At 32.7% G+C, this 14618-nt stretch overlaps 1 protein-coding gene across 6 annotated transcripts in view; it reads left to right on the forward strand.

Moving 5' to 3' along the window:
- LOC101339706 (disintegrin and metalloproteinase domain-containing protein 5-like) overlaps window positions 1-14618 on the forward strand; it is a 230572-nt gene that overhangs the window by 116593 nt on the left and 99361 nt on the right. For 5 of the 6 annotated variants that reach the window (XM_073798647.1, XM_073798649.1, XM_033848743.2 and 2 more), the window contains exons 17-18: window positions 12857-12943; window positions 13662-13773. In XM_073798647.1, coding sequence (XP_073654748.1) covers window positions 12857-12943; window positions 13662-13773 — 199 coding nt within the window. Of the gene's footprint in view, window positions 1-3397; window positions 3495-12856; window positions 12944-13661; window positions 13776-14618 lie in introns of those variants that run through there. The other variant, XM_073798650.1, reaches the window with a different exon arrangement.

Raw genomic sequence — 14618 nt, forward strand, 5'->3', positions numbered from 1 at the left:
GATTTGCATTGCTCTGATAATTAGTGATGTTGAGCATCTTTTCATGTGCTGTTTGGCCATCTGTGTGTTTTCTTTGGAGAAATGTCTATTTAGACCTTCTGTCCATTTTTTATTGGGTTGTTTGCTTTTTTGACATAGAACTGCATGAGCTGTTTGTATATTTTGGAGATTAATCCCTCATTGGTAGCTTTGTTTGTAAATATTTTCTCCCATTCTGTGGGTTGTCTTTTCATTTTGTTTATGGTTTCCTTTGCAGTGCACAAGCATTTAAGTTTAATTAGGTCCCATTTGTTTATTTTTGTTTTTATTTCCATTACTCTAGGAGAGGGCTCAAAAAATATTTTGCTCTGATTTATGTCAAAGAGTGTTCTGCCTGTGTTTTCCTCTAAGAGTTTTATAGTATCTGGTCTTATATTTAGGACTTTAATCCATTTTGAGTTTATTTTTGTGTATGATGTTAAAGAATGTTCTAATTTCATTCTTGTACATGTAGCTCTCCAGTTTTACCAACACCACTTACTGAAAAGACTGTCTTTATTCCATTGTATATTCTTGCCTCATTTGTCGTAAATTGACCATAGGTGTGTGGGTGTATTTCTAGACTAAAGGAGACAGTAGAGAAAAATGTTCCAGACAAAGGAGCAAAATAAAAACCCACAAGAACAACTAAATGAAGTGGAGATAGACAAACTACCTGAAAAAGAATTCAGAGTAATGATAGTAAAGATCATCCAGGATCTCAGAAAAAGAATGGAGGGACAGACCAAGAAATTACAAGAGATGTTTAACAAAGAGCTAGAAGATTTAAAGAACAGACAGAGATGAACTATACAATAAGTGAAATGAAAAATACACTAGAAGGAATCAATAGCAGAGTAACTGAGGCAGAAAAACGAATAAGTGAGCTGGAAGACAGAATGGTAGAAATCACTGCCACAAGACAGAATAAAGAAAAAAGAATGAAAAGAAATGAGGGCAGTCTAAGAGACCTCTGGCGCAACATTAAATGCACCAACATTTGCATTAAAGGGGTCCCAGGATAGGAAGAGAGAGAGAAAGGGCCTGAGAATATTTTTGAAGAGATTATAGCCAAAAATTCTCTAACTTTAGCAAGGAAACAGTCACTCAAGTCCAGGAAATGCAGAGAATCCCATACAAGAGAAACCCAAGGATTAACACACTGAGACACATATTAATGAAACAAATAAAAATTAAAGACAAGAAAAAATATTAAAAGCCACAAGGGAAAATCAACAAATAACACACAAGGGAACCCTGATAAGGCTATCAGCTGATTTTTCAGCAGAAACTCTGCAGGCCAGAAGGGAATGGCTCTGCATATTTTAAATGATGAAAGGGAAAATCCTACAACCAAGAATATGCTATCCAACAAAGCTCTCATTCAGATTTGATGGAAAAATCAAAAGTTTTCCAGACAAGCAAAAGCTAAGAGAATTCAGCACCACCAAACCAGCATTAAAAAAATCCTAAAGAAAATTCTCTAGGCGGAAAAGAAAAGGCCACAACAAGAAAAAAGAAAATTATGAATGGAGAAGCTCACCATTAAAGGCAAACATAAAGTAAAGGTAGGAATTCATCCACACACAAATATGATATCAAAACAAGCAATTGTGAGAAGAGGGGAGTACAAATACAGGATATTGGAAACGCATTTGAAACTAAGAGATCAACAATTTTAAACAGTCTGGTATACATATAGACTGCTATATCGAAACCTCATGGGAACCACACAACAAAAATCTACAATAGATACACAGACAAAAAAGAAAAATCAATCTAAGCACATCACTAAAGATAGACATCAAATCACAACACGAGAACAAAAGACAAAGGGAGAAAAAAGACCCCCCAAAAATCTAAAATAGTTAATAAATGGCAATAAAACATACATATCAATAATTACCTTAAATGTACATATATTAAATACTCCAACCAAAAGACCTAGAATGGCTGAATAGATATAAAAACAAGACCTATATATATGCTGTCTACAAGAGACCCACTTCAGATCTAAGGACACATACAGACTGAAAGTGAGGGGATGGAAAAAGATAATCCATGGAAATGGGAATCAAAAGAAAGCTGGTGTAGCACTATTCATACCAGACAAAATAGATTTTAAAATACAGAATGTTACAAGAGGCAAAGCAGGGACAGTACATAATGATCAAGGGATAAATCCAAGAAGAAGATATAACAATTGTAAATATATATGCTCCCAACATAGGAGCACCTCAAAATATAAGGCAAATGCTAACAGCCATAAAAGGAGAAATCGACAATAATGCAATGATAGTGGGGGATTGTAACACCCCACTTTCATCAATGGACAGATCATCCAGACAGAAAACCAGTAAAGACACAGACCTTAAATGACACATAGACCAAAGGGACTTAATTGATATTTATAGAACATTCCATTTGAAAGCAACAGAATAAACTTTCCTCTCAAGTGCTCATGGAACATTCTCCAGGATAGACCATACCTTGGGTCATGAAGCAAACCTCAGTAAATTTAAGAAAATCGAAATCATATCAAGCATCTTTTCTGACCACAATGCTATGAGACAAGATATCAATTACAGGGAAAAAAAACTGTAAAAAATATAAACACATGGAGGCTAAACAATATGCTACTAAATAACCAAGAAATCACTGAAGAAATCAAAGAGGAAATCAAAAAATACCTAGAGACAAATTACAATGAAAACATAATAATCCAAAACCTATGGGATGCAGCAAAAGCAGTTCTAAGAGGGCAGTTTATAGCAATACAAACCTACCTCAAGAAACAAGAAAAATCTCAAATAAATCTAACCTTACACCTAAAGGAATTAGAGAAAGAAGAACAAACAAAACCCAAAGTTAGTAGAAGGAAAGAAATCACAAAGATCAGAGCAGAAATAAATGAAATAGAGACAAAGAAAAAAATAGCTAAGATCAATGAATCTAAAAGTTGGTTCTTTGAGAAGTTAAACAAAATTGATAAACCTTTAGCCAGACTCATCAAGAAAGAAAAGCAGAGGACTCAAGTCAATAAAATTAAAATTGAAAAAGGACAAGTTACAACTGATGATTATGAATTTTCAGCATCTTTTTATGTGCCTGTTTGCCTTCTGTATGTCTTCCTGGGAAAAATATGTATTCGGGTCTTCTGTTCATTTTTTAATTGAGTATTTTGGGTTTTTGATATTGAGTTGTATGACCTGTGTATATATTTTGCATATTAATCCCTTGTTGGTCATATCATTTGTAAATATTTTCTCCCATTCAGTAGGTTTTCTTCATTTTGTCAATGGTTTCCTTGCTGTGCAAAAGCTTTTGAGTTTAATTAGGTCCTGTTTGTTTATTTTTGCTTTTGTTTCCTTTGCCTTAGGTTACAGACCAAAAAAAATTATCGCTACAATTTATGACAAAGAGCATTCTTTTATGTTTTCTTCAAGAAGTTTTATGGTTTCCAGTCTTACATTTAGGTATTTAATCCATTTTCAGTTTATTTTTTGTCTATGGGATGAGAAAATGTTCTAAATTAATTATTTTACATGCAGCTGTCCAGTTTTCCCAACATCACTTATTGATGTCTTTTTACCATTGTCTATTCTTGCTTCCTTTGTGATAGATTAATTCACCATAAGTGTGTTGGTTTACTTCTGGGCTCTCTATATGGGTCCATTAATCTTTGTGTCTTTTTTATGCCAGTACCATATTGTTTTGATTACTGTTGCTTTGTGATATAGTGTGAAATCAGGGAGAGTTATACATCCTGCTTTGTTCTTTTTCTCAAGATTGTTTTGGCTATTTGGGGTCTTTTGGGGTTCCATATACATTTTAGAATTATTTGTTCTATTTCAGTGAAAATATGTCATGGGTATCTTGATAGGGCTTGCATTAAATCTGTAGATTGCTTTAGGTAGTATGGACATTTTAACAATATCCTTCCAATCCGTGAACACAGTACATCTTTCCATCTGTTTGTATTGTCGTCAGTTACTTTCATCAGTGTCTTACAGTTTTCTAAGTACTGGTCTTTTACCTCCTTAGTTAGATTTATTCCTAGGTATTATATTATTTTGATGCAACTGAAATTGGAATTTTGAAAAAAAATTCTCTGATAGTGTATAAAAATGGGGCAGATTTCTGTATATTAGTTTTGTATCATGCATCTTTACTGAATTAGCTTTAGTAGTTTTTGTGGTATTTTTAGGGTTTCCTATACATAATATCATGTCATCTGCAAACAGTGACAGTTTTATTTCTTCCTTTTCAATTTGGATTTCTTTTATTTTTTTCTTGTCTGATTGTTCTGGCTAGGACTTACAATACTATGGTGAATAAAAGTGGTGAGAGGGGGCATTCTTGTCTTGTTCCTGATCTTAGAGGAAATGGTTTGAGCTTTTCACCATTGAGTATGATGTTAGCTGTGGAATTAGCATGTATGTCCCTTATTACATTGAGGTATATTCCTTCTATTCCCACTTTGCTGAGAGTTTGTATTATAAGTGGCATTGAATTTTGTCCATAGATTTTTCTGCAGGTATTGAGATAATCATATAATTTTTATTCTTAAATTTGTTAATATGTGTATCACATTGATTGAATTGTGGGTATTGAACCATTTTTGTATCTCTGGATTACATTCCCACTGCACCATGGTGTATGATCCTTTTCATATATTGTTGGATTTGGTTTGCTAATATTTTGTCGAGGATTTTTGCATCTATGTTTGTCAGTGATATTTCCTTGTAATTTTCTTTTTCGTGTGTGATATCTTGGTCTGGTTTTGGTATCAGGGTGATACTGGCCTCTTAGAATGATTTTGGGTACATTTCTTTCTCTGCAATTTTTTAGAATAATTTGAGCAAAATAGCTGTTAACTCTCTTACAAATGTTTGGTAGAATTTTACTGTGAATCCATCTAGTCCTGGACTTCTGTTTGTTGGGAGTGTTTTTAAATTACTGATTCTGTTTCATACTGGTAATTGGTCTGTTCAGATTTTGTTTTTACCCCTTATTCAGTCTTGGGAAATTGTACATTTCTAGGACTTTGTCCATTTCATTGTCATATAATTTTTGGAATATCTTTTATGATCCTTTGTATTTCTGTTGTATTAGTTGTAACTTTTTTTTCCATTTCTGGTATTATTGATTTGGGCCCTCTCTCTTCTTTTTCTTGATGGGTCTGGCTAAAGGTTTATTAATTTTGTTTCTTTTTCAAGGAACCAGCTCTTGTTTCATTGGTCTCTCCTATTGTGTGTGGGTTTTTTTTTTTTGTCCCTATTTTAGTTATTTTGGCTCTGATCTTTATGATTTCACTCTTTCAAATAACTTTGGATTTTGTTTGTTCTTCTTTTTCTAGTTCCTTTAAGTAACTAAAGGAGTTTAAGTTGTTTAAGTTAAGTTGTTAAGTTGTTAAGTAAGTTTAAGTTGTTTGAGATTTTTCTTGTCTCCTGAGGTATGCTTGTATCATTATAATTTTCCTTCTTAGAACTACCTTTGCTGCATCCCATGGATTTTCAATTATAGTGTTTTAATTTTCGTTGTCTCCAAGCATTTAAAATTTCTTATTTGATTTCTTCAGTGATACATTTTTGTTGTGCAGCATATTATTCAGGCTCCACGTTTGGTTTTTTTTTTTCCCTCATAGTTAATTTCTAGTCTCAATCACCTTGTGGTCAGAAAAGATGCTTTATATGATTTCAACTAAATTTACCCGGACTTGTTTTGTGGCCTAGTATCTTTTTTTTGTGGCATGTGATCTGTCCTGGAGAATGTTCCCTGTGCACTTGAAAAGAATGTGTATTCTACTGCTTTAGATGGAATGTTCTATATATATCTATGAAGTCTCTTTGTTTTAATGTGTTATTTAAGGCCAGTGTTTCCTTACTGATTTTCTGTCAGTATGATCTCTTCATTGTTGTAAGTGGGCCGTTAAAGTCCCCCACTATTATTATGTTACTGGCAATTTCTCCCTTTATGTCTGTTAATATTTGCTTTATGTGTTTAATTGCTTCTGTGTTGGGTGCATGCATATTTAAAGGTTTTCATATCTTGTGCTAATCCTTTTATCATTGTCATCATTTATATTATCATCTCTGTTTCTTGTAACAGTCTTTATTTTAAAGTCTATTTTGTCTGGTATAATTATTGCTATCCTGGCTTTCTTTTTGTTTCCATTTGTATGGAATACCCTTTTTTATTCCCTCACAGTTAGTCCATGTGTGTCTTTAGCTCTGAAGTGAGTCTCTTGTAGGCAGCATGTATATGATCTTGTTTCTGTATTCATTTAGCTACTCTGTGTCTTTTGATTGGAACATTTAGTCCACTTTCCTTTAAAGTAATTATTGATAGTCATGTACTTATTGCTATTTTATTATTTGTTTTGGGGTTGTTTTTGTACTTCTCTTTTTTGTTACTTTCTCTTTTTGCTCTCTTACCTTCTGATTTAATGACTATAGTTAGTGTTATGTTTGCACACATCTTTTTTTGTGTGTGTGTATCTATTATAGATTTTTGGTTTGTGGTTAACATGAAGTTTATATAAAACTATATATATATATATATATATATAATTTTAAATTGCTGATTTCTGAAGTTCAACCACATTTTAACAATCCTGCATTTTACTCCCCTTCCCCCACATTTTTGACATCATATTTCACATATTTTTGTTTTTCATATCCCTTTACTATTCATTGTGGATATAAGTGACTTTACTGTTTTTGTCTTTTAACCTTCCATGTATATAAATATGTGGTTGATTTACTACCATTACTATATATTTTCATTAACCAGTGAGATTTTTTGTTTTGTAATTTTCACGTTTCTAGTTGTGGCCTTTTCATTTTCATTTAGAGAAGTCCCTTTAACATTTTTTGTAAAGGTGGCTTGCTGGTGCTGAACTCTTTTAGCTTTTGCTTGCCTGTAAAACTGTTGATCTTACCATCAAATCTGAATGAAAGCCTTGCCAGCTAGAGTATTGTTGGTTGTCGTTTTTCTTCCTTTCATCACTTTAAAAATATTGTGCCACCCCCTTCTGACCTGCAAAGTTTCTGCTGAAAAGTCAGCTAATAGTCTTATGGGAGTTCTCGTGTATGTAATTTGTTGTTTTCCCCCTTTTGCTTTTAATATTCTTTGTCTTTAATTTTTGCCATTTTCACTACAGTGTGTCTTGGTGTAGTCCTCTTTGGGTTGATCCTATTTGGAACTTTCTCAGCTTCCTGTGCTTGGATGTCTGCTTCCTTTTCCAGGTTAGGGATTTGTTTCAGCTATTACGTTTTAAAATATGTTTTCAGTCCCTTTCTCTCTCTCTTCTCCTTCCGAGATCTCTATAAAATGAATATTAGTGCACAGAATATTGTACCAGAGGTCTCTTAAACTTTCCTCATTTCCTCTTACTCTTTTTTCTGTTCGGCATCAGTGATTTCCACTACTCTGTCTTCCAGCTCACTGATCCACTCCTCTGTATCAATTAGTCTATAATTGATTTCTTCTAGTATGTTTTCTATTTCAGTTATTGTATTCTTCATCTCTGTTTGGTTGTTCCTTATATTTTCTAACTCTTTTTTAGAAACTTCTAACTTTTCACTTTTTTCTTCCAATCTTCTCCTGAGTTCTTTGATCATTACCTTCAATTCTTTGTTGGGTAGACTTGCAGATCATTTTAAACTTTCAAGACTTGTTGTTAAGCTCTTTGAAGGCATAGAGTAAATATTTTAGGGTCTAAATTTTACTTTAGGCTAAATTTGCCCCAGTTCTGAGTTGTGACCCTTCTATGGTCTCTATTGAATATTCTGTTCATTCAACATGGCCTGTACATTCACGCTGATAGGACCTTGTATGATTTCCATGTTGTATGATTTCTGGAACTATTCATCTTATAGTTCCTTGCTAATTTTTTTCCTCTGGAAGTAGTTCTTGTTCAGTCTTATGGATGTTAGCCCTGTGCAGGTGCAGATTGTATTCAGCCAAAGACAGAAGGCAGTTCCTATGTAGGTTTATAGAACTCTTTCATTTGTAGTTCTCTCCTCTAGAATAGTCTTCCCAGCAAATTCTAGGTTCCACAGCCTCCTAACCTTCACATACTTGAATCCCTACCTCCTTTACTCAACAAGATTTCCCAACTGTGTTTGGATTCCTCCTCACTACACCTTAATCAGGAAATTGCCTCCAAGCAAAGAGCCTGGAAAATAGGAGGGCTCACCTCATTTGTTTTTTATTTTTTTCTCAGAGATCATAGTCTTGTTCTGCCTATAGTCCAATGTGTAAAAATAGTTGTTTTCTATAATTTGTCTAGTTTTCTAGTTATTTATGGTAGGAGGGTAATGGTGGACCATTATTGAGCCTATAAATAATTGCATTGCCATAAAAAGTGAAGGAACAGTAAATGTATTGTTTCTGAATTTGAGGGCACTAGTGAGAACCAGTTCCTAGTTTTAAAATGTTTCATTTCAGTTTATAAAAGCATAGCTAATAAACTGAGGATTAGAAATGCATCAAGAAGAAAGAAAAAGGGCTTTCTGATATATCATCTGAAATGTATAACCACAGTTAATTTTTCTCATTATTTAATTTAGCCCTGTATAATTGATTCTTATTCCCCTGGATTTTGAGTTAGCAGTTTGCTTTCATATGGCATTATATTCCTGGATATAAAGGATTCCAATAAAGCCTAATTCAGCCATATGGTGTGTTCTGAAATTGTCTCCTCAGTATCAGCTTAAGCACCGTATCCTGTACCTGTGAGTCTAATTCTTGAATTCAAATAGTGTAGAATACCTGATATGATCCTTTCTACATGTCAGTGAAGACCTAGTTTCTATCCTGTACCTGAAAGCAGAAACTTTAGGTAAACATTAGAGAAAAGCACAAACTACCAGTTGATCAAAAGCCTGAAAAGTTTGAATGGTTCATTTATTAGAGTCATCAATAGTATGGGAATGGAGAAAAGCAAAATCTCTTATTTTGCAGACAGGGGTGTGATAATAACTATTTATTAAGAGTTTGATCAAAGTTTCTCTTGAGGATAAGAAAATATTATGAAGAGAAGTGGACTTGAGTTTCTACAAGCATTCAATCCATTCTAGTTACATGTACAATATATGAAACATTTATGCTAAGAACATTAGTTATGCTTATATTAATAACATTTAAAATTAACCTAGGGAAGGCTGGCTGAATTTCTTTGACAGTTCTTCCTATGCAGCTCTTACATTGCTATCTATTAGGAAATAATGGAGAATATCATAAATTAGGAGTTTGGGATTACAGTATACACACTACTATGTATAAACTAGGTACACAACAAGGACCTACTGTACAGCACAGAGAACTATATTCAAGGTCTTGTAACAACCTATAATGGAAAAGAACCTGAAAAAGAAAACATATGTATATATCTGAATCACTTTGCTGTACACCTGAAACTAACACAACATTGTAAATTAACTACTTAAATTTAAAAATGAATTAAAAAAAGAAAGATATTGTAAAATTCTTCCCAACTGCAATTAGGAACAATAGTTTCTCTTATTTTGTAAAAAGCCATTACAATATGATGAGTTTTCATTAAAAAACTAATATCTTACAAAAATAAATAAATAATGGAGAATACCAAACAAATTGTAATTATTTCTAGCATTCTTATATTTATGAGATAAGAGAACAAATCTGTTATTTTCTGATGGCAATCTCAGAAACCTCAAAGATAGTTTTAGGTATTATTAAAATCATGAAGAAAAAAAAATATTTTTGACTTTAGACTCTGACCTTGGTAAGGTAAAGTCACCAGAGTTGTCCAAGGTGGTTACTTAATTAAAAAGGATTATTGGTTATCTAGTAAAAATTGCTTAACTCCCTGTTAATCAAAGTGACAGTGCAAGAGCTTGCATAAAATAGGAAAAGGTACTAAAATTATAGGGAACTTTAGCTCTTTCAAAAAACAGGGAGGTTTTTAAAAATAACCATTTACATAATACAAAGCATAGAAAATTATTCTGGTGAAATATGGAATCTCTGCCATCCAGGTAAATTTATAGAAAGTAAACAAAAACCTTGGACTACCACTGTAAAGAGCAAACTGAATACTTCACAAGCAATTTCCATGTATACAATTTTTAAAAACCCAAATTCTAATTTTGCATCAATATAGTATGAGGCTTTATGGTATTCACAAGGATATTTGTTAAATTATCTTATGAATGACCCCACCAAAATTGAACAATTGTTGCTAAATTTTTTTCAGAATCATTATTTTCTTGTGCATAGGTATTATCAACAAAACCAAGGTTACCTTGCACAAAATGTCTATAATTTTCCATATTCATTCAAGCCTTGACATTCACTGTCCTCTTTCATATTCTGAAACAACCAGATATAGCATTAGGATAAAACAGTTTTGTCTTTTGAGAAGCAATTACACATCCTATTATCCTGAGACATAATTGTCTTCTGCCATTATTGCTACTGGCATGTCCTAATTGTAGTAATTATAATTTTTAAACCAATTAAGTTATATTTCAGAAAGATGTAAAGGTAGATAATTTATTTCTGCCTCTCATACAGAAGCTAGTTAGCAGCCTAAAAACTCATACACACCTAATACAATCCCTTACAGTCACACTCATTTTCTTTTTAAAGTGACAAAAATGAACAAGTTAATACAACCCAAAGGTACAGCCATTCTGTAATATATAAACTAAGCAAAATTGTATGTGTATACACATGTGTATATGCATATATACAAGCACTCACAAATATATACACATCATGAGCAGACTTACTGACTTGGTCAAGAATCAGAAACAAAAACAAAGCAACAAAAAACCAAAATGAGAAGAAAAAAACTCAGAGAAATGGAGAATCAGCCAAGTTAAATTTTTGATGCCACTTGGGAATCACCCTACTTTAGAGGCATTAGGTGAAAGAATGTTGAAATACAGTTGTTAGGTTCGAAGTAAAATCTGCTAATGTCCTATAGAGTAATAAAACCGTAATTTCGGGTTATCATTTCAATCAGACAAAACTCATTTACATACCGGCCAGACAAAAACTATGTTAACATATAAGTTCACAAAATCTAGGCTCTTATCAGTACTGACTAGCAAGTTATACAAAGTACATTCCTTAAATAATTAAATAACCTTTAGGTTTCCCTTAGATGGGTCCTTTAATGAATGTTCAGAAATGACATTGAAAAGAAATGTGGTTCTCCAATTTTCTCTATTTACAAGTGTGGACAATTTTTAACAGGTATATTAGCAATATTCCAGCAATATTTGTTTTTAATGACCTCCACACCTCTTTTTAACAGCAACATTACTTTTAAGTAATTTTTATACAGCTCATTTTTTTATGTTCGGCAATATGTAATCAAGTGCTCTTGCATGCACTATAGGGAGTAATTTTTAGCTAACATTTGAAGATCTCATGTGAATACTAGTTTGGGGTGAGTAAGTTATTATATGATCAAGCATTTTTCCTCCTTTGGAATGTTTTTGCAACAACTTTCTTGAATTGTATTCATTGTTTCAATAGAACCTTCAAAGTTACACTGATTTTAACTTCTTATAATCAACTCTGATTTTTTTCTGATTGGTAGATGAATGTTTTAATTAAATTGAATACTATTTTTACAATATTATATTCTGCTGTAACATATTATAGTTATCACTTATGTTATACATAAGAACAAGAGAACAGTATTAACAGTTAATAATATAGCATACTATAATTTTAGAATGTTTTAGAATGTTCTAATATCCTATAAACAAACAATATATCTAACAACCATTTAATGTTCTAATGAATCCTAGAAATTATTAATCCCAAGAGCTACTCTGGAAAATTAAATAAATTTACATTTCTTTTGAGAGAAAGTCTCAAGGTTTGCTTGCTCAATTCAAATTTATTTTTATATAATGCTCTTTGGTAATAGTGCAAGAAAATAATCCAAGTATCTGTCACATCTTGCTCATTTGGAAACATATAGATACAAATAAGACCTGAGATCTCTCTCCCCTTGAAATGTAAATGATATTGGCTCAAATCTCTATTTCAGAATTCTGATCCTCTTCTTTCTGCATACCCTGTTATTATGATCCAAAGACACAACTCACCAAAGAACAAAACTCTTTCGTAAAGTATTGAGTTTACTGAAAAATTTTGTATAATTGGGAAAGGTCACACAATTTAATGCCATAAATTAGGACAATGTAATTCACACATTAAACATTCCTTTTCTTAGAAGGCCTTTTAGCCATCTCACCCATGGGAGTCTCTCATTGTCCTATTACCTCATATAACTACCTGTTATCCTTGCTTCTCATTTTTTTCCCCATATGGAATAGTAATTTACCTTCCTTTGCTCCTCATAGCAATGATTTTAGTACCTCAGCCTCCCACTCGATGCTTCTTAACCCTGACTGCACATGATAATCACCTGGCCCCTGGCCCCAGAGATTTTAATATAACAGTCTCAGGAGGTACCCAGGCCCGTGTATTTTTTAAATGCTTCTCAGATAATTATTGAACTGAAGGGACTAATCAAATTATTTTTCCAGATATTTCTCTTTCTAAGAGGACTTCTGGTGCTAGATGGTAAGAAAATAAAAGTTTCAACTTCTTATATAAGACTATACATTTACAATCTGAAAGCATATAGCTTATTTCACATTTATTTCAATGCAGTCACAATTATTACTTTATGTTTTGGATTTTTATGCCAATTCTTGGTAATACAAATTCTTGAATTTTCTTGAATTTTTTCTTATGTATTATCTATGCACACAATCTGATGGTTTGACTGAATTTGTTTTTTACTTCTTTTGCTTTCTTTCAGTATTGTCTGGGATTTCAGTGTGTAGAGCTTAAATACCATGTCAATTTTCGGAGCTGCAGTTCTTTCAGGGATTGTAATTCAAATGGAGTAAGTAATTTCAGTTTTCATTTTAAGCAACATGCTTTGAACAATTCAATAAACAGTTTGGAGATTTAAAGAAATCATTGGAATAATTTTTTTGATCACTTTCATGCTGCTTGGTGTCATTTAACAGTTTGTACATTATAACTTCAATCTTATCTTCTTGAGAAATCTTGCCAAACTGTTTATTAGAGAAGATAAAGTAGAAACATTTAAGATGATTCTGGATGTATAAGATGTTTGGTAAATATGTGGGCTGGATGTGCTGTAAGCACTATGTGTTACCATCTAACCAAAATGATCTTATTTTTACAGAGAGAAGGCAGGAAATGGTAAATAAAGGTCATTAGGATTTTCTTGCTGGTCTTGCTCATTAATTTAGTGTCTGGGCTGTTCTGTGAAGCTAGGAAGTAAATGATAATTAGAGGCATGTTACTGGTGATTGACAGTAGTTTGGTCTGGCTGTGGGGAGAGTTGAAAGAATTTATTTGGCAAAAGAATTTATTTGGCAAAAATTGATTTGGCAACAGAAGCCAGATATACTTTCTACAGTATGGGAAATGTCAAGAGAAAATTTGTTGAATTTGTCTATTTAAGGTAAATTCTCTGGAATGGATAAATTCTCTGGAATAAATTCTCTGTTGAATACGTGTAGAATATTAATTGGCCTCTATTGAAAACCATCTTTGTACATAAAAATTGTTCTATTTTCTGATTATTCTAGGTCTGCAACAATTTTAACCATTGCCATTGTAGAATGGGGTTTGCTCCTCCTCATTGCAAGCCGATGGCAAAAGATTTTGGAAGTATTGATGATGGACACAGGAGGAAAGTTGGTTAGTGTCTTTAAAACTTTATTAATCAAAGACAATATGTAAGACAATAAATTACGGTTGTACGTTCCAAGTCACATTGCAAAGCAACTAATGTCAACAAATACGGTTTTACTTTACTTGTAAGATTTTAAAAGACTCTAAGACAGTTAAGTTTGAACTCTTCTTTATATATCAACACTGACATTGTCTAACAAAAAGTGTAACTAGTGGTAGGAAATTTTAAAAGTAGAAATTCCCGTGCATATAATTTGATTAGTTAATTTAGATTATTCACTTTGTATTGTCTCATATATTCCTAGTTTTAAATGATGTTAGTAGTCATTGTAATATTAATGCCACCAGAATCTTTCAAGGCTACTCCTTTCTCCTGCATTTTAGGGGCTACAATCTCATCTTTAGAAATTTCCCTTTAGGATATCCCCTCTAGGGTTCCTGAGTAGTATTTTGAGATCAAGCAGGCCTGGATGAGACTGGGAACAGGTGGGGGATAGTCCCTGGTTCCAGAAGGTTATTGGAGCCCGCCTAAACTAACCTGGGAGAAGAGGAGGTCTGTCTACCTTTACAAACCCTTTTTCTTTTGGGGCAATTAAATGGTGAACTCCTGGGCAGACTTATGTGTAGCTTGACTATTAGTGGGGGGCATACCTAGGGTGAGTAACTTTTCAGACAGCTAAAACACAGCTGTATCAGACTGTGTATCAGACCAAAAAATAAACATAATCATTTAACATATACAACTACACGTATATTATTATTTTCACATAAATATGTTGAAAGAATAGGCATTTATTTGAAATTGTATATTATTCTGTACTGTGTACTTTTGTTACATAAATTGCTATTAT

Source organism: Tursiops truncatus, chromosome 21 (assembly GCF_011762595.2).
Source record: "Tursiops truncatus isolate mTurTru1 chromosome 21, mTurTru1.mat.Y, whole genome shotgun sequence".
Lineage (NCBI taxonomy): Eukaryota > Metazoa > Chordata > Mammalia > Artiodactyla > Delphinidae > Tursiops > Tursiops truncatus.